General features: G+C 41.0%; 1 protein-coding gene across 1 annotated transcript in view; it reads right to left on the bottom strand.

Annotated features, from left to right (window-relative positions):
* Nucleotides 1-1,388: 1,388 nt before the first annotated feature.
* Nucleotides 1,389-25,588, bottom strand: part of LOC144267974 (haloacid dehalogenase-like hydrolase domain-containing 5) — a 43,236-nt gene continuing 19,036 nt past the window's right edge. The window contains exons 4-8 of the mRNA XM_077822458.1: nucleotides 21,721-21,814; nucleotides 17,714-17,747; nucleotides 15,317-15,491; nucleotides 14,539-14,727; nucleotides 1,389-4,439 (exon numbers count right to left, since the gene is read on the bottom strand). Of these exons, the coding sequence (XP_077678584.1) occupies nucleotides 4,022-4,439; nucleotides 14,539-14,727; nucleotides 15,317-15,491; nucleotides 17,714-17,747; nucleotides 21,721-21,814 (910 nt within the window). The 3' untranslated portion in view covers nucleotides 1,389-4,021. The remainder of the gene's footprint in view (nucleotides 4,440-14,538; nucleotides 14,728-15,316; nucleotides 15,492-17,713; nucleotides 17,748-21,720; nucleotides 21,815-25,588) is intronic.

Raw genomic sequence — 25,588 nt, forward strand, 5'->3', positions numbered from 1 at the left:
CTTCCTATTCAGGATCATTTAGGACTTCACCGTGGTTCTTTCATGCCCCCAGCTGTTCTCCGTCCTTGACTTATTTTCATCACCAATCTGCTTCCTGGACAAATAATGGGGGGAGGGGAAGGCTACAGTTGGAAAGTGTGTGCAAAGCAAGGCAGGGCTCTAAAGAAACAGCCCTGTTACATCCCCTTCCCCATGCTCACACTGCTTTCAGTAGCACCTTTGGGAATTAGCCAGTTTGCCAGTCTCACCCAATTGGGCATTAACTGCTTTCTAAACACCAGTACTACAACCCACTTCTCTGTGCTCACCCAGTTTATCAAGTTGAGCCCTCACCTGTTTCCTAAGCAGCAGGGCCCTAACTCATGGATTTAAGAGCGAGACAGACAGATCAGCTCCTTCATGCTTTGTACTTTTCATTTCTTTCTGCATCCCTACTTTCTGTTCTTTGTAGTGATGGCTCCTAAATCTGGCAGTAAGTCAGTCTAGAAAAACGGTCTACTCAGCCTCTTAAAATTTGCAGAATAAGGTTCAGGATCTGTTTTAGATCTCCACTTTATGGCAAAGATTTTGTAGACTTACAAGTGTTAGATTTCAGGAATATACTTACAGAGCATGTAGGGGTACTCCCCCCCAAATGCTTCACAAAAAAAGGGCATGATTCCTGATAGCGGTTATCAGTACTCTTTCCCAAAAGTTTCCATTGACGCCAACACTGGAGAGATTGTGTTATGTATACTTTCATCTCACCATAAAAGTCTACACTAAAAATATGGACAAATTTAAAAGATTGCATTGTGAAACTCATTCATTCTCTTAAATAGACTAGATTACTATATATCACAGCATGGGCAGCACTTAAGACTTGGCTTTTGTTTGAAGGACCTCTCTCATTACACTTTCCCAACATGGAGTCTGGGAAAAGAAAATATATTAAAAAACAAAAAACCACAACCCCAAAAACCTCTGGTTTGCTCACCTAAGTAGATCTTAAGAGTCAAGTTCTCTTGATCTAAAAAATAACTAAAAAAATTAAAATTTTCTACAAATTATCCACAATTAAAGAAATTCTTCACTTAATGAACAGACAAGGAGTATCAGCTATTCTTAAAACTAGCACAACTCTAGCTTAACAAATGTAGGAAGTACAATGAAAGGAATTATCTATTTTGTATCATTTTATCTAGCCAAGGATTTCAAATTGAGAATTCTTATTTTTCAGTTTATGAACCAATCCTTCACTGGTGGTGCACAGGGAGACATTCAAAAACTATTCACATATATTTGTTTTAAATATTTAAATCCTGATGCACTCCTCTTTTTGAGCTATTTTCCAAATTCAAAGAAAGCACAGATTCTACAAAAGTGAAGAGCACACATAATTTGGGATTAAAAATACTGTCAGTTTTATTTCAGTAAAAATCAGTACAGGATACACTATTTTTCAAAAGGTACAAAGATGAAGAATAAAACATTCAGAGAAATGAGGAGCAAGTTCTTTATGGGAATTCAAACACTAACCTTCTTCTAGCTGTTTTAGTACTAAATTTTAAATCTGCAGATGCTACTATACCTGCACTGTAGCCTGCTTAACATAGGGTTTAGATGCCATAGGAGCAATGCGTGTGAAACACTGCCAATTCCAGTGTAATGAGAGTAGGAACCTGAGACAGGTGGAAGAAAGAGATACTGAAAACACAGATAATGGGGCAGAACAAGGAAAAAGCACCTCTCAAAGGTTAGCCCCAACAGGTATAGAATGTCAGTTTCAGTGCTTGCCTTGGAATTGTCTAGAAATGGTTAAACTCATGTTCCTGGTCTTTTCCTATGTCTGATATATTAATTTGAGTCCTCAGGGGAATAATTAAAAGCAATGCTCCATTGCATGTAGTTACCATGCAGACCTGTAAACTAAGGCCCTCGCTCCACTGTGAAGACCATTTGGAGATTATCCTTTGGGGATTTCCGCATCTTGATTTTAGTTATCCAGTTCCCAAACATGGGATCACTATATTTTAGTTTAATTTACAGTACTTGAGACACTGCCCAATTGTAGTTAATTGGCAAAGGGTTTCAGAGCATTTGGGTGGCATTTATTGCTTGTACAACACTTCTTTCACACTAGTTTGGATTCTGCACCCTCCCCAGGATGAACAGAAGCCACAGAAGTCAAAGGATTATATTTTTTCTTAGCGTATCACCTTCGTGTGCACTAAGTTAAAAACAGATCCAAATGAACAAACAAGACCTCTCCCAGACATTTAAACTGCTAAGGAGCTTCAATGCCAATAAATTCCTTACTTTCAGTTAAAGCTTAATTGACTGCAAAAGGTAGAAGAAAGTTTTGTTAGCAACTGTATTATGCTAAGTATTTTGCTACATCTCTAATATGACTAAATGTTTTCCAAACAGCTGAAGCGCGAGTTAATATTTTAGTTGGTTTGGACAAGCTGCATACATTATTCTTGCATAAGCTGTACATCAGACTAGGTGCTGGAAGGTACTTCTGTAGGTGTGAGCTCTTTTTAAATATGTGAAAACCTCACACACAAAAACAAACATTGACTAGACTGTTTTCTGTTGTTCTTCATCAATCTCCACACTCTTCTCCATGATGTATGTTGAGGCCACTTTCCTGCACTGGGAGTTAAAGAATTCTGCAACACGCTTCAGTACTAAAATGTGGCAGAGCTTTAGTATAATCCTGGCATTTCAAAATTCCCTAACCATAGTCTTTATATATAAGTATGTGGTACACTTAGATGGCACAGCATACTGCTAAGGAAAGAGGCACATCTGGTTAGTCACAACAGAAAGAACCAGTAAAGGCAAGGCACAAGCACACAGTATTGCTGTTGTGCTTTTTCCAGTGAAGGAGCAGGAAACCTACTCGACTCGAATCAAAATAATTAAATCTAGAAGACTAGATTCTGTTAATATTTGTTAGAGTCTGTTTATGGCAACATTAGGAGTGACTGAATCAGCAGTGATGATGGTAGAGAATGGACTCAAAAAGTTTGTAAAGAGTAATAAAAACACTGCTTGAAAATATTTGACATCATAAATATTCTCTCCCCATCACTCAATGACTTTACAGCTTTCTTGATTTCATGCTGCTAATTTAATTGAAGATGTGAAAAGAAAAGTTGGCCAGAAGGCCTTTTCACTGAACAGGTTCCTATTTAAAGAGAGCAGATCTAATGTCTCACCCGTATAAGAAAACAAAACAAAAACACAGTTAGCTGCAGATCCTGGGATTTTCATCTATAAAAAAAGAGTTTCCAGTCCAGAGAAGATTCTGTGTATGAAGTTGCAACTGAACTTGCATTTCCTGCAATTAACTGATGTTTCTATGTCACTGGTCCAATGATATAATCATGGATAGAATCACTGGTCCATCTAGTTAGTTTGGCTATTTTTGCTCATGCAACATAGGACATGTGCAAAGCATGCTTTGCAAGTAGACCTACAGTGTTATAACTGGAGCAAGCTATAAATAATATTTCAGAAGACAATCTCTTTGTGTTAAAACAGCTGAAGTGTTTTATAAAAATGGTAACAGACTAAATAAATTAAATCACTGTTTAAAACAAAAAGCCATGGGAATAGTCACCTGTTAAAAAAATATGAGATACTTAGACACATGACAAACTCAGCTGCATATTAAACCTAAGGCAGGTTAGAGACCACACTGGTTTGAAGTTTCAAGTAAAAAAACTATGCATTGTTGCACCTCTCTGGTACCACCTGCATTGTTTGCAGTTAAATACAATTGACAGAAGAAATGTCAGAAACATGATTAATAAATTTTAAAATACATGGAAATTCTACTTTCCTCATAACATTACTGTCAGGAGGTAATTATGACAAACAAGGCCAGTTCTGCTGTGCTACGTAGGAGACACGAGTTCGGGAAAGTGTTTTAAAATATTGAGGTTAAAGGGTTAAACATGTTAGAAACCAAAATTTTGTATTGTGCTGTAAAAATCCTGATGTGCTTTTGGACAATTACCTAGTGTAATCCTTAAAAAGTTCTAGTATCTTGATTAGGTGCAAAATTCTCCAGTTGGTAGATCAGATCTACAGCAGCATCAACATCTGGTACAATATGGTCTGGCTCTACCAAAGCAGGATCAAATCTAAAATCTCTGTGACCATGGAACACAGTCTCAGTTATACTCTCCCTGGTATCAGAGGGCACCTCTGTGTGAGGATTGTAAACCCCAGTACAAACAAGAACAGACCTACAACTGGTGACAGTAGCAGGTGCTAGCTCGTTTTGCCAAGTGTGGTTTATTTCATCATCCTGAGAAATAGTGGCAGACCTGGTCCCAGCAGCAACTTTGGCCTGGATACGCCCTTTGGAACCTTTTCTGGAATTCTTCTCTTCAAGGTAACGATTATAAAGGTTAGCACCATAGATATCAGTCATTAAGTTGTCCCTGGAAAGCCAAAAATATGGTTTCATCAGCAAAGCACAGTCAAATTAGCAGACTTCAGATGTATCTAAAATATTTTTTGCAAAGTTTTGGTAAACAGAATTCCATTTCCCCACACAAATACATGAAAATATGTGAAGTATCTGATAACGATAGATAGGGAAAAAAGTCAGCCCAATAATAGCTATTTTTATTATATCTTGTTCATCATTCATGAGTAAAGCTACGTTTTAGTCACGGGTATTTTTAGTAAAAGTCATGGACAGGTCACTGGCAATAAAAAAAAATCCATGGCCTGTGACCTGGCTATAACTTTTACTCTATACCACTAACTAAAACTTGGGGCGGGGTGCTGCAGGTGCTGGGGAGGAAGGCCCCCTGCTGCTACTGGGTGGGGGAGGGGTGGGAGGCAGCGCACGGCCCAGAACTCCTGCTGATGCTGGGTGGGGGTTGCCAAGGATGGCAGGCTCCCTACTCTGTTCCGATCGGCGTGTCCCTGCAGCTCCTAGGCGAAGGGCAGCCAAGAGGGCTCTGCGCGCTGTTCCCGCCACAAGCGCCGGCTCCACAGGTCTCACTGGCCACGAACTGCAGCCAATGGGAGCTGCAGGGGCAGCGCCTGTGGGCAGTGTGCGGAGCCCCTTGGCCTCTCCGCCTAGGAGCTACAGGGACATGCCAGTTGGATCCGGGTAGCCTCCCACAGGTATGCGCCGCCCCACACATGCCTGGCTCGGGAAGCCCCTCAGCCAGTACAAGCCGTTGCAGAAGTCACGGAAAGTCATGAAATCCATGACTTCCGTGACAGACATGCAGCCTTATTCATGAGACATTACAGATACGAATAATTCTTGCTAATGCAGACAGCGGACGAGAAAAAAACATGCATTTATTATCAGTCCTTGCCAATAGTATATACCAACAATCTAAAAATCAAACACCTTTTCCTTAAATACTTGCACAGCCTGCTTCAGAAAATGAAACTTTTAATTGGGGAAAAAGGAGTTGTGTATAAATTACTCCAAATTCTTCTACAGAAACTATTAGTACATACAAAAAAGTTAAGGAAATGTTATTGGTTTTCAAAGTCAAGCAGTCTAAAGTTGGGAAATGCCAGAATGAAGTTTTCCCACACATCTCATACATCTTCCAGCATTTGGAAGTGAGACAGGAGTCCACATTCACTTCACAGCCCTGGTTCATTCTGTCAGTGGCATTCATCCTGTCATAAATATAAGGGGAAGGGTAAACCCCTTTGAAATTCCTCCTGGCCAGGGGAAAGCTCCTCTCACCTGTAAAGGGTTAAGAAGCTAAAGGTAACCTCGCTGGCACCTGACCAAAATGACCAATGAGGAGACAAGATACTTTCAAAAGCTGGGAGGAGGGAGAGAAACAAAGGGTCTGTGTCTGTCTGTATGCTGTGCTTGGCCAGGGATAGACCAGGAATGGAGTCTTAGAACTTTTAGTAAGTAATCTAGCTAGGTATGTGTTAGATTATGATTTCTTTAAATGGCTGAGAAAAGAATTGTGCTGAATAGAATAACTATTTCTGTCTGTGTATCTTTTTGTAACTTAAGGTTTTGCCTAGAGGGGTTCTCTATGTTTTTGAATCTAATTACCCTGTAAGATATCTACCATCCTGATTTTACAGGGGGGATTTCTTCATTTCTATTTACTTCTATTTTCTATTAAAAGTCTTCTTGTAAAAAACTGAATGTTTTTTCATTGTTCTCAGATCCAAGGGTTTGGGTCTGTGGTCACCTATGCAAATTGGTGAGGCTTTTTATCCAACATTTCCCAGGAAAGGGGGGGGTGCAAGTGTTGGGAGGATTGTTCATTGTTCTTAAGATCCAAGGGTCTGGGTCTGTAGTCACCTAGGCAAATTGGTGAGGCTTTTTACCAAACCTTGTCCAGGAAGTGGGGTGCAGGGTTTTGGGAAGTATTTTGGGGGGAAAGACGCGTCCAAACAGCTCTTCCCCAGTAACCAGGATTAGTTTGGTGGTGGTAGCGGCCATTCCAAGGACCACGGGTGGAATACTTTGTACCTTGGGGAAGTTTTGACCTAAGCTGGTAAAGATAAGCTTAGGAGGTTTTTCATGCAGGTCCCCACATCTGTACCCTAGAGTTCAGAGTGGGGGAGGAACCTTGACATGGTGGCATAGTGGTGGGATTAACCTGAAATCATTTTGAGATCCAGTTGAGATTTTTTGAACTAGAAATACAGATTTTAAAAAGAAATTATTTTTTCCTTTGGAAAGGAAGTCCAGAAAGCAGTTGAAACTGAAAGCAGATTGTTTTTCTCTGCTTTGTGGCCAAGCAGAGACAAAAGGGGATTATCTTTGTGAATTGCAGGTTTTCTTTGCCTGGAGGCAGGGTACTTAACTCCTGCAGGGAAATTCACAGTCTTCCAACCCAGAGTTTTTTTTTTTTCTTTTCTTCCAAAAAGTAAATAGGGGGGGTGTGCTCTACCCATTTGCCTGGAGACAAAAGTGGCAGGGTGTTTTTTTTAGGATTTTGATTTTTTTTGTTTTACAAGGAGCACAGGTTTGAAAGGGAATTTTTTTTTTCTTTGGGCTGGGTAAGCAGGTTTCCAAGTAGTTGGAGGTTTTTTGCTTTAATTTGGGCCCAGAGCAGAGACAAGGGAATTGTCTTTTTCTGTAGGCTGACAATCACTATCAGAGAATAGGTATTCTATTCCAGCACAGCAAAATTTTACAGCCAAGTTTTGTTTGTTTATTTCTAAACCTCGGGTGTAAAGTTAGTTAAAAACAGAGAGGTTAGAATGGCAAAATCCGCGGCTCGACTACAGCTCGAATTAGCCAAATTTCAGGCTGAGGAAAGACAAAGGGAACATGAAAGACAGATAGAACTCATGCAGCTGAAGAAGGAACAAGAAAGGGAGGCAGAACAACACCAAGCGGCTGCTCACAGGAGAGCTATGGAAGCGAGGGACAAAGAACTGGAGGAGAAGGAAAAAGAGAGGAAGTATGTGGAGGAGATGGAGAAGATAAAGGCTCAGCAGAATATCCCAACAAACCCTAGTAATCCTTCTCCAAGTACCACTTCCCATCCCAGAAAGTTCCCCACCTACAAGGCAGGCGATGATACTGAGGCCTTCCTAGAAAACTTCGAAAGGGCCTGCCTTGGGTACAACATCTCTACTGACCAATACATGGTAGAGCTGAGGCCGCAGCTCAGTGGACCCTTAGCTGAGGTGGCAGCTGAAATGCCTAAAGAACACATGAACAAGTATGAACTGTTTAAATCCAAGGCGAGAGTCAGAATGGGGATAACACCCGAGCAGTCTCGTCGGAGGTTCAGAGCCCTAAGGTGGAAACCAGACATGTCATTTACCCGACATGCCTACCACATTGTGAAACATTGGGATGCCTGGATATCAGGAGCAAGTGTTGAATCTCCAGTAAATTTGCCCTTCCTAATGCAAATGGAACAATTCTTAGAGGGTGTTCCTGAGGAAATAGAAAGATACATCCTAGATGGGAAACCCAAAACTGTAATCGAGGCAGGAGAGATTGGAGCCAGATGGGTGGAGGTGGCAGAGAAGAAGAAAACTGGTCGCAGTTGGAGCGGAGACCAGAAGGGACCACCCCAGACCACACCCTATTACCGGGGGCCGCCCAAAGCCCCACCTACCTCCCAAAGAACCCTCCAGACCCCTTATCGTCCTGCCACCCCGTTCTCCAGCAACCCTCCTCGCCCCAGTGACCCGTCAGCTGGACGATGTTTTAAATGTAACGAGCTGGGGCATGTAAAGGCCAACTGCCCCAAGAACCCCAACAGATTACAGTTCATTGCACCGGAATCACACCAGAGGTCCACAGGCCCAGATACTTCCCAGATACCCTTGGAGCGGAGGGAAACTGTGAGTGTGGGCGGGAAGAAGGTCACCGCGTGGAGGGACACCGGAGCACAAGTGTCAGCTATCCATGCTTCCTTAGTGGACCCCAATTTAATCAACCCAGAGATCCAAGTGACGATTCAACCCTTCAAGTCCAACTCTTTCAATTTGCCTACAGCCAAGTTGCCTGTCCAGTACAAGGGCTGGTCAGGAACATGGACTTTTGCAGTCTATGATGATTATCCCATTCCCATGCTGTTGGGGGAAGACTTGGCCAATCATGTGAAGCAGGCCAAGAGGGTGGGAATGGTCACCCGCAGCCAGGCTAAACAAGCCGTGAGGCCTAGCTCTGTTCCGGAAACTTCTATCAGGACCCAGTCAGAGGTGATGGACCCGGACCCCAGGCCAATGTCTGCAACAGCAGTAGTGGATCCAGTCCCAGAGACCCAGACGGAACCAGTCCCAGAACCGGAACCAGCCGAACAACCAACACCAGACCCAGTGTCAGCACTGAATCCAGTACTTGCAACCTCAACACCAGAGGGCCCCACCGACCCTGAACTGGCAGCAGCTGATAACCCAACACAAGAGGCTCAGCCGGAGCCTGAATCCCAACATAGCGCACCAGCGGAGAGCGGTGCACAGTCAACAGAAACAGCTCCATCCCCTATATCGCTTCCAGAGGGACCAAGCCTAGGTCCACAATCCAATGAGGGACTGATGTCTCCAGCATCAAGGGAACAGTTCCAGACCGAACAGGAAGCAGATGAAAGCCTCCAGAGAGCTTGGACGGCGGCACGGAGCAACCCACCGCCTCTCAGCTCTTCTAATCGATCCAGGTTTGTTGTAGAAAGAGGACTTTTATACAAGGAAACTCTTTCTGGTGGACACCAGGAAGACTGGCATCCTCAGAGACAGTTGGTAGTTCCAACTAAATACCGGGCCAAGCTCTTGAGCTTAGCCCACGATCACCCTAGTGGCCATGCTGGGGTGAACAGGACCAAAGACCGTTTGGGGGGGGTCATTCCACTGGGAGGGAATGAGCAAGGATGTTTCTACCTATGTCCAGTCTTGTGAGGTGTGCCAGAGAGTGGGAAAATCCCAAGACCAGGTCAAAGCCCCTCTACAACCACTCCCCATCATTGAAGTTCCATTTCAGCGAGTAGCTGTGGATATTCTGGGTCCTTTTCCGAAAAAGACACCCAGAGGAAAGCAGTACATACTGACTTTCATGGATTTTGCCACCCGATGGCCGGAAGCAGTAGCTCTAAGCAACACCAGGGCTAAAAGTGTGTGCCAGGCACTAGCAGACATTTTTGCCCGGGTAGGTTGGCCCTCCGACATCCTCACAGATGCAGGGACTAATTTCCTGGCAGGAACTATGAAAAACCTTTGGGAAGCTCATGGGGTAAATCACTTGGTTGCCACTCCTTACCACCATCAAACAAATGGCATGGTGGAGAAGTTTAATGGAACTTTGGGGGCCATGATACGTAAATTCGTAAATGAGCACTCCAATGATTGGGACCTAGTGTTGCAGCAGTTGCTCTTTGCCTACAGAGCTGTACCACATCCCAGTTTAGGGTTTTCCCCATTTGAACTTGTATATGGCCGTGAGGTTAAGGGGCCATTGCAGTTGGTGAAGCAGCAATGGGAGGGATTTACACCTTCTCCAGGAACTAACATTCTGGACTTTGTAACCAACCTACAAAACACCCTCCGAACCTCTTTAGCCCTTGCTAGAGAAAACTTACAGGATGCTCAAAAAGAGCAAAAAGCCTGGTATGATAAACATGCCAGAGAGCGTTCCTTCAAAGTAGGAGACCAGGTCATGGTCTTAAGGGCGCTCCAGGCCCATAAAATGGAAGCATCGTGGGAAGGGCCATTCACGGTCCAGGAGCGCCTGGGAGCTGTTAATTATCTCATAGCATTCCCCACCTCCAACCGAAAGCCTAAGGTGTACCATATTAATTCTCTAAAGCCCTGTTATTCCAGAGAATTAAAGGTTGGTCAGTTTACAGCCCAGGGAGAAGATGATGCTGAGTGGCCTGAAGGTGTCTACTACGAAGGGAAATGTGCTGGTGGTGTGGAAGAGGTGAACCTCTCCATGACCCTTGGGCGTATGCAGCGACAGCAGATCCAGGAGCTGTGCACTAGTTACGCGCCAACGTTCTCAGCCACCCCAGGACTGACTGAACGGGCATACCACTCCATTGACACAGGTAATGCTCACCCGATTAGAGTCCAACCTTACCGGGTGTCTCCTCAAGCTAAAACTGCTATAGAACGGGAGATCCAGGATATGTTACAGATGGGTGTAATCCGCCCCTCTGAAAGTGCATGGGCATCTCCAGTGGTTCTAGTTCCCAAACCAGATGGGGAAATACGTTTTTGCGTGGACTACCGTAAGCTAAATGCTGTAACTCGCCCAGACAACTATCCAATGCCACACACAGATGAACGGTTAGAGAAACTGGGACGGGCCCAGTTCATCTCTACCTTGGACTTAACAAAGGGGTACTGGCAGGTACCGCTAGATGAATCTGCCAAGGAAAGGTCAGCCTTCATCACACATCTTGGGCTGTATGAATTTAATGTACTCCCTTTCGGGCTGCGAAATGCACCCGCCACTTTCCAAAGACTTGTAGATGGTCTCCTAGCGGGATTAGGAGAATATGCAGTCGCCTACCTTGACGATGTGGCCATATTTTCGGATTCCTGGGCAGACCACCTGGAACATCTACAAAAAGTCCTTGAGCGCATAAGGGAGGCAGGACTAACTGTTAAGGCTAAGAAGTGTCAAATAGGCCTAAACAGAGTGACTTACCTTGGACACCAGGTGGGTCAAGGAACTATCAGCCCCCTACAGGCCAAAGTGGATGCTATCCAAAAGTGGCCTGTCCCAAAGTCAAAGAAACAGGTTCAATCCTTCTTAGGCTTGGCCGGTTATTACAGACGATTTGTACCGCACTACAGCCAAATCGCTGCCCCACTGACAGACCTAACCAAAAAGAAACAGCCAAATGCTGTTCAGTGGACCGGAAAGTGTCAGAAGGCCTTTAACAAGCTTAAAGCGACACTCATGTCTGACCCTGTACTAAGGGCCCCAGACTTTGACAAACCGTTCCTAGTAACCACAGATGCATCCGAGCGTGGTGTGGGAGCAGTTTTAATGCAAAAAGGACCTGATCAAGAATTCCACCCTGTAGTGTTTCTCAGCAAAAAACTGTCTGAGAGGGAAAGCAACTGGTCAGTCACTGAAAAAGAATGTTATGCCATTGTCTACGCTCTGGAAAAGCTACGCCCATATGTTTGGGGACGGCGTTTCCACCTGCAAACCGACCATGCTGCACTGAAGTGGCTTCACACAGTCAAAGAAACTAACAAAAAACTTCTTCGGTGGAGTTTAGCTCTCCAAGATTTTGATTTCGACATCCAACACATCTCAGGAGCTTCTAACAAAGTGGCTGATGCACTCTCCCGTGAAAGTTTCCCAGAATCAACTGGTTAAAATCGTCCTTAAGATGTGGAAAATATTGTTAGTCTTTATGTACTTGGTAGTATATTTAGAGATGCATGTGTCTTATTAACTCTGTTTTTCCTAGAGCTCCAGGAAGAAATCCCAGCCAGTGTTTCACCCTAGCTGAGATTTGGGGGGCGTGTCATAAATATAAGGGGAAGGGTAAACCCCTTTGAAATTCCTCCTGGCCAGGGGAAAGCTCCTCTCACCTGTAAAGGGTTAAGAAGCTAAAGGTAACCTCGCTGGCACCTGACCAAAATGACCAATGAGGAGACAAGATACTTTCAAAAGCTGGGAGGAGGGAGAGAAACAAAGGGTCTGTGTCTGTCTGTATGCTGTGCTTGGCCAGGGATAGACCAGGAATGGAGTCTTAGAACTTTTAGTAAGTAATCTAGCTAGGTATGTGTTAGATTATGATTTCTTTAAATGGCTGAGAAAAGAATCGTGCTGAATAGAATAACTATTTCTGTCTGTGTATCTTTTTGTAACTTAAGGTTTTGCCTAGAGGGGTTCTCTATGTTTTTGAATCTAATTACCCTGTAAGATATCTACCATCCTGATTTTACAGGGGGGATTTCTTCATTTCTATTTACTTCTATTTTCTATTAAAAGTCTTCTTGTAAAAAACTGAATGTTTTTTCATTGTTCTCAGATCCAAGGGTTTGGGTCTGTGGTCACCTATGCAAATTGGTGAGGCTTTTTATCCAACATTTCCCAGGAAAGGGGGGGTGCAAGTGTTGGGAGGATTGTTCATTGTTCTTAAGATCCAAGGGTCTGGGTCTGTAGTCACCTAGGCAAATTGGTGAGGCTTTTTACCAAACCTTGTCCAGGAAGTGGGGTGCAGGGTTTTGGGAAGTATTTTGGGGGGAAAGACGCGTCCAAACAGCTCTTCCCCAGTAACCAGTATTAGTTTGGTGGTGGTAGCGGCCATTCCAAGGACCACGGGTGGAATACTTTGTACCTTGGGGAAGTTTTGACCTAAGCTGGTAAAGATAAGCTTAGGAGGTTTTTCATGCAGGTCCCCACATCTGTACCCTAGAGTTCAGAGTGAGGGAGGAACCTTGACACATCCTGTGGCACTTAAGGAAATAGGGAGTCAAGTGGGAAAAATACGCTATGTGGTCATGCAATTGAAGACTGAGACATACACATAAGGGTTCAGAACTAAGGCTGCAAGGGCCACTTTCACTCTGCAATGTCCTAACTTGAGTTCTTGACTTGCAACCTTAGCTAGATTCTTTTAACAATTTGTAAGTGTATTCTCCTAGATGAAGAAAAAAATACATTTTACGATGTGTAATTAACAACCTTCCCATGACGACTGATCATTGCGGGAGGGTGAACCCTCAACTTTCAGCATAGACTAGTGGTTTCAACCTGGAGCGCATGGACCCCAGGGGGGTCAGAAGACTATGCCTAAGATCTCCAAAAGGGTCCACACCTCCAATCGAAATATTTTAGGAGCTCACAAATGAAAAAAGGTTAAAAATCACTGGCACAGACTTCTACCAACTGAAGTAAAGAACTAACTACATCTGGTGGCAGAAAGCTGTTATCTTCCATGGACCAGCCACTGCAAGATGACATGTAACACACAAACAGGGGGTTCCATTATTCAGGTGTTGCCACATTTTACAGACAGTATAGCTAAGCACAAAGAATTGGAAATGGTACACTGTGGCTAAGTGGTTGGGACCTGGGCCTGTCATAACAGAGTTCTGGGTTCTCTTCCCAGCTTGCACAGACTTTCAGTGGGATATGATAAAAAACCCCAATAAATAAGGGTTGTGAAGGGCACAGAATTATTAGAACTGGTGTGGGATTCATGGTCTCCTCATCCCCAGCACGCTGCACTTTCCCATAGGTCAAGGGTATTTTGATAGGAGAAAGCAGTTGCTCCCACCAATTTGTCTGAATCTCTTTCAGGAAGTGCTACATGGCATGCTGAAGTAACACCAGGATGGTTTATGCACCATGTATTGGAATATTGAGGGGTTTTGGCAAGCTGTCAAAACATGCTGCACTGAGGAAAAAACAGAAGAAAAATGGTGATTTTTGACATCTTATAAGTTGGCCAAATCTGAATGGATTTACAGGTGGACAGTACAAGGCACCTCCTTCTGTCCATGACTATCCCTCTCCCAAATTTCAAAGTCCTGCTGTAAACCATGGAGGTTCCAAATCTTTATAGAAATTCTTCAGAACATTTTTTTTTTTTAATGGTGTCAGGTTGTTAGGCAACGTTAACACAGGGGTTGCTACCAATCCCCCTATACTGAGAAATGCAACACCAGTTAAACGACAAGGAAAGAGGAGGAATTATAAAATTCAGAAAGATGTCACAGTTTACCCTAAAATATTGAAAGTGCCCTGGAAGACCCTGATCCACAGAAAAAGGTTTGTTCATAGTGTGCCAGCCATCTGGTTTAACAGAAAATGTAACTTCTACTGGCAATGTTACATTTTTCATATTCCAAATGCAGTTAAAAAGGAAAAGAAGGAAAATGTTCGGGAAAAGGGAGGTTCATTTGGAGGTCCCCATTTGAGATGAATACAACACTAACTTTCACATAAACAACAGATTTTCAAATAAAAAAAGTTATTTTTTTTTAAAACAAAAGATTAGGACAAACTAGGAATAAAATAGTGGGAGCCACAGAATTTTCCGTGCTGTTATTTGTGTTGTAAACAATTTCCTAACGTGCATATTTGGTGATCTTATCCCTTACCCAATGGCATAAAGAGTTTGAATAGGCTTCTTCCAGTGTCTCTGTGCTGCCTGCATCCTAATCAGGTACTCTGCATATTGATAGGTCAGTTCACTAGGCTTGCCCATCAAGGCCTCATATTTCAGTTCTTTGCCAGTGATCTTCTTGTAAATATTTTCCAAACAAACCATGAATGTCCCATGCCCAAATCTGGAAAAGAGATTATTACAAATCAAATTGCACTAATTACACAAAGAAAATAAAATAAAGAGTTTCAATTTCATGGACTTTTGGTGATACTAAAAAAATAAACCTATACTATTAATTCCTGGACACTGGTACCACTTGCAGATTTGAGCACTGCTTTAAAGCCAGTTGGATGCTATGGAACACTGCATTAACTCACTGGGAAGCACTTGGGGTAGGATGCGGAGAGCAGCAACCTCATGCTGTGTTTTGGGGGAAGAAGAGAAATGGCTCGGGGCTGAAAAAGGAGGTTTCATGTAAGAAGGCTAACTTTTACAACTGAAAAATTTGGTGCAAGGAAAAAAATGTGTGTTTTTGCAAACCCTGCAAGAACAGAATGTGGCACTTTGCCTGTTTTGCCAAAGACGTGTTACTTCTGCACAGCTCTGCTCGGGGTCTTGATGCCTATGGCAATGACTACCTCAATGAAAAATTAGTATGAAACATTGTCTCTTCTTGAATTTTGACTACTCCCTTTTATTAGCAATGTGGAGAAGCCCCGAATGGTGAAACTGTCTACATTACATGGCGTATGTGCTACAATTTCACCTACCTTGGAGACTGTGCCTCAGCCATCCACATCAGATCCATATTACAAGCAAGCACAGGTATATGTGGGTGACTGGTTTGATGATGTGGCTTTCCAGGACAGCCACCCGTCAGCAGAACATCTATTATCAGTTGAAGATTAGTCTCCCATCTGACTGGTTCTCCAAACAAAACAACAGCTGCAAGAAGAAGAAAACATTTGTGAAATATTAAAAATGAAAGGTAGATATAGTACAATAACTTTCTCAGATTTCTAAACAGCACCACACCCATGTTAAAATTTGATATAAAAGAAAAGGAAATATTCTAAATCAATTTGAACAAACTTCTATATTTAAAAATTCAGTAAAATGATCAAAGCGCAACATGGGGCAGGGACCATCTTTTTGTTCTGTGTTTGCACAGCCCCTTGCACAATGGGGTCCTGGCCTACGAGCTAGAGCTCTGAGGCACTATGATAATACAAATAATAAATAATAAGATGATGATTTTGGTTCAATCTACCTTAAATTTCACATCTCGTTACAGAGGCAATTTCAGAAGTTGTTAAAACCTCATACTGTAATCCACAGATTTTACAAGATGAATTACTTGATCTTCGGTGTTAACTAAATTGCCCCATACCACTGAACAGCACTGACATGTCTAATCACATTTATAATATTGTGAATGCCATGGATTAACATACAGCACTGTAAATAATAATCCGATCTACCAGAACTACCATCTGTTTGTCTCTAGACAAAATACAGTATGGATGTTTATATTCCTAGCTGATTTCGCCGAACGCTAGGAATAAGTCACGGGAAAGATCTAGCTCATAATTTTTTTCTTTCATTCTCAGGCCCAGTTTCTTACTCCCCACATTTCAAACAGATGGAGGTGAGAAGAGGAAGGAATGCCTCTTGCCACAACTTTGCAAATGACTGCTGACCAGTGTAGGAGCAGGATTGATTGACTCTAATGGGATTCCAGTTCAGCCCTCCTTTCCAGAAACAAGGAAGCACAATCTGCTAGAGGAAGGCAAAAAGGAAAGCAAGCCCCTTATCATCCTTCTATCACCCCTAAGAGGCCTATGGGTGAACATTCTGTGCCTTGGGGAAGCATCCTGTAACGCCCCCATATTCCTCATCTGTATATAATTGTGATATTGAATATAAAGCATGCCTTTTAAGGTATCAGGGGCAAGATTATGATCTGCTGAAAGTCATTTCTCTATCCATATATGTATATCACTAATGCATGTGAAGTTATGAAAATTGTGTTGTATGGTGGTCACTAAAGCATGCTGTAAGTTGGGGAATCAGCCAGATATTAGCTCCCCAGAGGCAACAGCAAGGAAAGTAACCAGCACCCAGGAAGGATGTCAAACAACCCATCAACAACCATTGTCCAGCTAGGGAGCTACAATTCAATGATTCACCTGCATGAGGTCACACCAGGGGAATTGCTCAGCCTTGCCTGGAGACTCAGCAATACCTCCAGACATGCCTGGACTCCTGATCCCCAAGCACATAGGAGCGAGGGTATAAAACAGACAGAGGCCACATGCTGGGCCTTTCTCCTTCACCCATCTATGCTGCAAGCCACAAGGACACTCTGAAGAATTCAACTGAGGGGACTGGCCCAGATTTCAAGGGTGAAATCTGTATACTTTAGACTGCAATATCCAGTGCAGTGAGAAAAACTGCTTAAGCTAGATGTTGCCCAGTCTAATAGGGTTGAGAGTTTAGACTGCGTGGTTACATTTCATTTTCTTTTGCTAACTAACTCTGACTTTTTGCATATCACTTAAAATCTCTCTTCTGTAGTCAATAAACTTCTTTTACTGTTCATCTTTACCAGTGAGTTTGCCTGAATTGTGTGGCAAATGTGCTCAGGTTTGCAAAGGCTGGTGTATATCCATTTTCCACTGGTGAATCAATTAATAAATCTGCATTGCCCGTCTTGAGCAGTGCAAGACAGGCAATTCCTGAGGTACAGTGCTGGGAGGATTTCGCATTGGTGCTTTTCTCTGTGTGATTCAAGAGTGGCTCTGGGAGCATTCATGCAATATAGCTGGGTGTAGGGCTCCACATGCGGTTGTGCTGAGTGGTAACAGCACCTGGAGGGGTTTGCTGCTGGTCACTAGCGAGGCATTGTGAGAGACAGCTCAGGGGACACACGGTCCCAGGCTGCACTGCGGGGATCCCGTCACACACACAAATGACTATGTTACTGTACTGCGCACGGATGTTTTGCATACATTTTATGAAGAAATACTAGGGTTCCCTCTGCCAACCGTCCAAATTATCAATGTGGGGTTCAAGAATTTGTAACTGTAAATAAAATTTACAATGAAGAAGAGATGACATTTAATATATGCTAGGACAGTTGCAAGATAGGAAAACAGAAGTCATACCCTCAATTTTGGGAAGTTCCACAGCTGGCAAATGCTGCAACAAGAAAAAAGTAAAGTAAAGTACTCTCCACTAAGTTAAACATCCTCTGGTGTTACTAACAAAAAGAAATACAAAGCATTACTCCCACAACTGTTCCTTGGAAAACTGATAGAAGATGCACTTTACATTTGGATGTAGCTAGTTCTTGATGTCACTTTGCTTAAAAATTAATATTTCCAAACACTGAAGCGTGGTCCAGCAGCAAGGACAAGTTGGGACTGACTATTTTTGTGTTCTACATTCACAGCTCTGCTCTATTTGCAAGACTCTGGGTAAATCAGAATTTCTGTTCCTCAGTTTGCTCATCTGCAAAATAGGTATATATTGAGTTACTTTCCAAAGCATCTCCTACCAGATTCTAGCTCTCTTTTCATATGCACATTAACCCATTAGCTGTATTTTGGCCCAAGTCCATATTTTGTCATGTCATTGAAAATGAATTTTCTTCAATTAAAAAAAAAAAAAAAATCAAGAATTGCAAGAGCTCCAAAAGAGCAGCTGAAGTTTGTGTAATTCTTTCCTCATAAAATAGATTGTTAGTGACCCCTCTAGAGCTGTTCCTAAACACACACAATACTTTTATCAAATATCTGTTTGGAAGATGCAATGTGGAGGGGGAAGCAGGTGCCTCTGGGCAATAATCTGCATTTCTAAACGAAGTCATTTCATTGTTTATTTTGCCCCCAAGATTTCTCTACGCAATATGAGCATATATTTGGCCTGCTTATGATCAGCAAGCGCTAAGCCATTTTTAAAATGTTTTTATGTTTATAGCTCCTATTTTTAATCTCGCAAAACACAAAAAGGGGAAACATTTTTCCTGCACATTTTTAAAGCAAACTGTAATGATCATGAAATAACTGATATTAGAAATTCTCTGCACATAGCTGGTAATCACAGTGCAAGCTTCCTAACTCCATCAGTAACCCACATTGATAACAAGGAAATCAACTATATGGTAAGTGTTCGTTTTCCCAAACAGTTAATCATGTGGAGTTAATCAACCTCTATAGAGACTGCCAACAAGAATATCAATTAGTGGCACTGGTGGTGACAGTGGGTTTTTTGAGAGACCTTGCATGATAGTTCTGATGACAGTTCTGTACTGTAGCAATAAAACAGATTTATGTTCAAAATGCTGACACAACCGGCTTTGCTATGATATCACGATATCATGATATCATAATATCATATCATATGATAGCAAGAAAAGTGTGTTTTAGTTCTCATTGTACTCTTCTTGCACACTTCTTTAGAACACAGCTACTTGGGCTTCTAACCATGTCATTAGAAGATTTGCATATTATGGAAACATCATACTTCAGGCTAATGATTTTGAATAATGTACATCATACCTATGAGTAATGTCAAAGATTATGTAATATTCAGTTGCTATTTTCTCATCTAAAGTATATAAAGTCACTAAAGGGTAAAAATTACTATTATTTAGTTTACTTTGAGATATGCAACAGATGTTTCCTAGAGACAGGTAAGATTTAGGCTCTTACAACTTTTTTGGGTTCCTTAGTCACACTATTTTTCTCTCTATCTTTCCAGGCTGCTAAAAGTACTGTATGTGCATTTTTACACTTAAGAAATTCTACCTTGCAGTCATTTCCTGATGCTCTTGTGGTTGGCTGTTCTCAACTGTTCAAACTTATTCTGTAATCAGTAAATACTGAGTGACTGAGAACAACCTGTACCTTTACAGACAGAAGTTAAACAAAATGCTTCAATTAACTCTCATTAATACTTATTTGCAGACAAACACATTTGTACTTAAGTTAGTATCACATGTATATCAAGTCAACAATACAGTAAAGGCACCATTCCGAGGGCAGACAAAGGCTATCCTGGGTTGTTGGCTTGTTTTGACAGATACCACATGAACATCACCTGCTGTAGAAAACTGGCTGAGAGAGAGTGTGTGTGCACGCATGCACGCAAAATGACTGAAGCTACTGAGCAGCCATACTGTATATTCTCCAATGGAAACCACAGATTTGGGGTAAGCATTTCCAGAGCAGGCATCAGGGAAACAAGGGCTGACTGGCTACTCAGTTAGTAAAGATTTTGACTTCAGGGCACAACCATTTGGCCTGTATTACACCTGCCTCAAAAGGAGCATATGTTGTACTATATTTTGTTAGGCAACTGGTTGTTAGAGTTGGATGGGAAACTGTTTTTCAATCCCAAAAGAATCTGATATTTCAAAAAATATTCCTGACCCAAACTGGGACAAAGGCAAAAATCTCAAAAAAACTTTCATGAACTGATAATCCAAACAAAATTTCAGATCAGGTCAATCAAAACATTTCATGTTGATAGTTTCAAAATGTTTCGGTTTCTATTTTTTAATTAAGACCTTTAATTTACGCTAACAAGTATAAATTAACATTTCAAAACAAAGAAGTTTTGACAAAAAACAAATCTTTCATTTAGAAAATGTTAAAATGGGATATTTTGATAGTTTCAGTGCTTTTTGCCAAAAAATAAAATTGGGAGATTCATCCAAAATGACCCTTCCCCACTATCAGTTTTGGTTTAGACAAATCTGCATTTTCCAACAAAATACATTTCATTGGAAAATCCCTGACCAGTTCTACTAGTCATAACCTAGATTTAAAGGAAACAGATCGAGCAGGATGAATAGGAGGAGACTGAGGGAGAATCACCTGAAAAGGACATTTTGGAGAACTGTTAGTATAGCTCCAATTTTTGCTAAAGAAGTAAATATTTAGATATTCGCAGCCTATTAAAATTTAAGTAAGATTGTTGAGTTTAAAAAAAATTTTTTTTTAAAAGAGAAAAAATACTTCAAACAATTAAATGTGCAAGGGAAACACTGTTACACAAGGAAACTCCCAAGAAACTTCAAGAAAGGAGAGAAGGAATTTATTTTTGACAGAGGAATTTCAGACAGTGTACCCCAAATATTAAGGAACTAGCCTAAAAAGATTCTTTAGTCTGAGAAACTACAAAGAAGAATACTATTTAAAAAAAAGAGAAGAGATTTCTTCTGCGAGCTTATGAAAGGTAGTGAATTGAGAGCACTACAAACTGAAGCAGCGCTCCATTTACCTACAAGTTTCCTTACCAATGTGCCTCCATCTCACAGGTTGTACTACAGCAATAACACTGAAGTAAATTTATGAAGAGAATCCATTGCAGCAAATTCAGAAATCTTGGGAAATGGTACTGGCTTAATGCTGGATCCCTGTGCTGAGGCAGCTATGCATGCAGTCACAGCTAGGGATCTGGCAATCCACAAGAAGAAACAATTCATATAGCAAGTCTGGGATCCTAATGCCTGAAGTTCAGCGTGAAAAGGAAATTCAGCAGAAATACAAACACACTCTTATGTATGCCTATGTATCTGTTTTGATATATTTTAGTTAATACGATAAATAAGCAAACAGTTCCTCTGGAGAGAATGCAACTGTTTGCAAAACATTAATGTACAATCAAAGCAACACCACACCTTAGCAGTAGTAACTTGCCACTACTGTCACATTCTTATGGGAGCTGGGGGAGAAGTTACCTCTCCATCTCCCTTAGATAACTGGTAGACTTTCCAAAGTAGCAGATTTGTCAGGCAACTGCATTAAATCCAAAGTTTTGCCTGTTTTCCTCAATATTAGATAGATCAAAGACTGTAATGCAACACTTTTTTCAAGTCAACCAATTAAAAAATGCCCTAGACTTTATACTGGAAAGTCAATGTGAACTTCGATAAAAGTACTGGCCAAGCTGACTTGTTAGACAAGTATACTGAATAGCTTTTTTAAGTGTTGCAGAGAAACAAGTACATCAGTAGAACTCATGAAGTCAAAGTCAAAAACATATTACAAAATGGAATAAACTAAAAAGCCAATTTTGTGATTTTATACTAAGAAGAAATCTTCAAAAGAAGAATGTCAGCCAATGAACAGACACAGAAAGGTTTCAACATAAATCATGCACTCACCAAAACTTTAGGCCGTCTGTCATGGTCAACCATATCCAGCAAAGGGTATGTCTCACGCAGTATATCAATGGTAATAGGTTGACAAAAACCCAGACTGGGAAAGCACCAGTTAAGGATCCAAAAATACTTATTTGTACAGCTTAACAGATTTTAAAAGTGTGTGAAGTCAATACATTCTATCATATAAAGTTTACAATGCTGGCAAAGCAAGTCACATACCAATGAGCCTGACTGTTCGTGTATGAAATAAATAAAATATTTCATATACAAAACTGGGTTTTGTCCTTCAGATCTATTGTGAGAATTCTCAGATTGAAAGTAATAGTAGAAACTAGGGCTGTCAAGCGATTAAAAAAATTAAACGCGATTAATCGCACTGTTCAACAATAATAGAATAGCTTTTTTACTTAAATATTTTTGGATGTTTTCTACATTTTCAAATATATTGATTCCAATTACAACACAGAATACAAAGTGTACAATGTTCACTCTATTTTTGATTACAAATATTTGCACTGTAAAAAACAAAAGAAATAACATTTTTCAATTCACCTAATACAAGTACTGAAGTGCAATCTCTTTATAATGAAAGTTGAACTTACAAATGTACAATTATGTAATAAAAAATAACTGCATTCAAAAATAAAACAACGTAATACTTGAGAGCCTACAAGTCCACTCAGTTCTATTTCAGCCAATTGCTCAGACAAACAAGTTTGGTTATAATTTGCAGGAGACAATGCTGTGAATTATTCTTGTTTAAAATGTCACCTGAAAGTAAGAACAGGTGTTCGCATGGCATTGTTGTAGCCGGCGACACAAGATATTTATGTGCCAGATGTGCTAAAGATCCCTATTTCCCTTCATGCTTCAACCACCATTCCAGAGGACATGCATCCATGCTGATGACAGGTTCTGCTCGATGATCCAAAGCAGAGCAGACCAACGCATGTTCATTTTCCTCATCTGAGTCAGATACCACCAGCAGAAGGCTGATTTTCTTTTTTGGTGGTTCAGGTTCTGTAGTTTCCACATTGGAGTGTTGCTCTTTTTAGACATCTGAAAGCATGCTCCACACCTTGTCCCTCTCAGATTTTGAATGGCACTTCAGATTCTTAAACCTAGGGTTGAGTGCTGTAGCTATTTTTAGAAATCTCACACTGGTACCTCCTTTGCGTTTTGTCAAATCTGCTGTGAAAGTGTTCTTAAAATGAACAACATGTGCTGGGTCATCATCCGAGACTGCTAGAACATGAAATATATGGCAGAATGTGGGTAGAACAGAACAGGAGACATACAATTCTCCCCCAAGGAGTTCAGTCACTAATTTAAATAACGCTTTTTTTTTTTTTTTTTAAACGAGCATCATCAGCATGGAAGCACATCCTCTGGAATGGTGGCCGAAACATGAAGGGGCATATAAATGTTCAGCACACCTGGCACGTAAATACCTTGCAATGCTGACTACAAAAGTGCCATGCGAACACTTGTTCTTACTTCAGGTGATACTGTAAATAAGCAGGCAGCAGTATTTCCTGTAAATGTAAACAAACTTGTTTGTCTTAGTGATTGGCTGAACAAGGGACTGAGTGGCCTTGTAGGATGTAAAGTTTTACTTTGTTTTGTTTTTGAGTGCAGTTATGCAACAACAAAAAATCTACATCTGTAAGTTACACTTTCACAATAAAGAGATTACACTACAATACTTGTATTAGGTGAATTGAAAAAAAATTTCTTTTATCATTTTTACAGTGCAAATATTTGTAAGAAAAAATAATATAATAAAGTAAACACTGTACACTTTGTATTCTGTGTTGTAATAGAAATCAATATATTTGAAAATGTAGAAAAACATCCGAAAATATTTAATACATTTCAATTGGTGTTCTATTGTTTAACAGTGCGACTAATTGCAAATAATTTTTTAAATCGCAATTAATTTTTTTGAGTTAATCACGTGAGTTAACTGCGATTATTCAACACACCTAGTAAAAACAGTTAACCTGTGTTGTTCAGATCCTCAACGATAGCACAGGTAAGGAAAGAAACCACCACACTTGCCATATCTTTCTTATCTTTGTTTAAAGAGAAACATAAATGAGTTAATCAAAAATCAAGGCAACACCAGTTAAATACGCATTCTAAAATTGTTAATCATTTGCAAAAACAGTTTGGCTACTTCTGTAGTTAAATTACCGTCTACAAGTATTTAAAATAAGCAATTCACTGCTTCTTAGGAAGGAATGGAAAGGAGGAAGAAAGGGGAAAGAGCAATGTCACCTATGTTGAAAAAGAATTTTTTTAATTTGTGTAGCAATGCACTTAAATGGAGACAAATCCCATTAATTTCAACCCTAGTTAATCAAAAACAAAGTTTAATTTGTGTAAAAGCAGCACATAGTTTCTACACTCAATACTAAATGGACTTCCTTTCATAATTCATGTGACAGCACAGAAGAAGTGATAAAAATGTTTAACAATTGAAAATTAAATGATCAGAATTTGTTTCTTTCAGAACTATCATCTCAGTCACATGTTAAAGTTATACTATCCGGTGTAAAGATATTATCTAATCATACCTGAGGTTTATACTGTAGATTACATAGATTTTCAAATTCAGTCTTGCACAATATCCAACACGCATGGTTTCTTAATATCTACTCTCTCTGCCAGATCCAATCAAGTAAACTAATCCCTCATGTACATGTCATATTTCCCAACATTTGTAGTAAGTACTAAAAAGAATACAAACATCCATGCTCAGCGTCCCCCCATTAGATCTCATTTTAATTGAATATTAGTAACTTTTGTTACCTGAAATTGGGCCAGCTAGTAAGCTTAGGGAGGACTAATGACCCACCAGAGTTTGGCAGAAAGCAGTACGTTTATTATATTGATAGCTAAGCTCAAAAGAAGGGGCGATGGGGGCGGGACGGCACACTCACATACTCACGCTCCCAGGACAAGCTCAGCACTGGAGATGTCAGGATTCTTCAAGGTAAGTGTCCCACAGTGCAGCGACGGATGGTGCAATGAAGGTAAGTCTTCCCAAGGCACGATGGAATGCAATGTGATGAACCACTGGCCAGCCGATCCGGGCGAAGGGCCTTCATGGGAGATACAAGCTTGTGAGTGCACTCCTGAGCACATGGCCCCTTCCCCTTTTAAGGACTTGCTCCTCATGGCCTGCGACTAGAGATGACTTGTCCGCATCTGGTTGGTCACACTCCACTTTGGGCAGTGTCCATGCAGCGTCTACGCACTGCGTGTGTGATAGCTGCCTAATTAGAGTGCCAGACACCTTGTCTACCTGGGAGCTCTTCTGATCTTCCAGCTGTTCAAGCAGCCCATTCATTCCACAAGCATTCCAGGAGAGAGGAGGAGGGGGAAAGACACTTCACAGGTATTCAAAGAGGGAGAGGAGACAAAAGTGGGGGGGAAGTGTAACAGACCTTTTGAGCATACAGGTTATACATAGCATAGTCACACAGAGCATACAGATCACTGCTGCTCCTACAACACCTTTCACATCTCAAAATCTGTAGAAACATTTGACCTTTACAGTGTTAGGCATTAGTCATGTTTTACTATACCTCTTCATGACAGAACAGGTAAAATGCACGCTAATATATTACTAATTTTTAATGAGACACTATAGCAGGACATTAGTTGACATAGAAGATAGTGTTCATTATCATGTGAGTTTACATTAAATATTAACTATGGGTTCCCAGGAAAAGAAAAAATATAGAGGCAGTTTCAAATTTGAAAATGCAGACTTCACACCAAAAAGCCCATTTCTGCTTTTTTTTTTAAAAAAAAACATTCAAGTTAACAAAAACAATTTCATTCATGAACTGGTATAACC

This window comes from Eretmochelys imbricata, chromosome 7 (assembly GCF_965152235.1).
Source record: "Eretmochelys imbricata isolate rEreImb1 chromosome 7, rEreImb1.hap1, whole genome shotgun sequence".
Lineage (NCBI taxonomy): Eukaryota > Metazoa > Chordata > Testudines > Cheloniidae > Eretmochelys > Eretmochelys imbricata.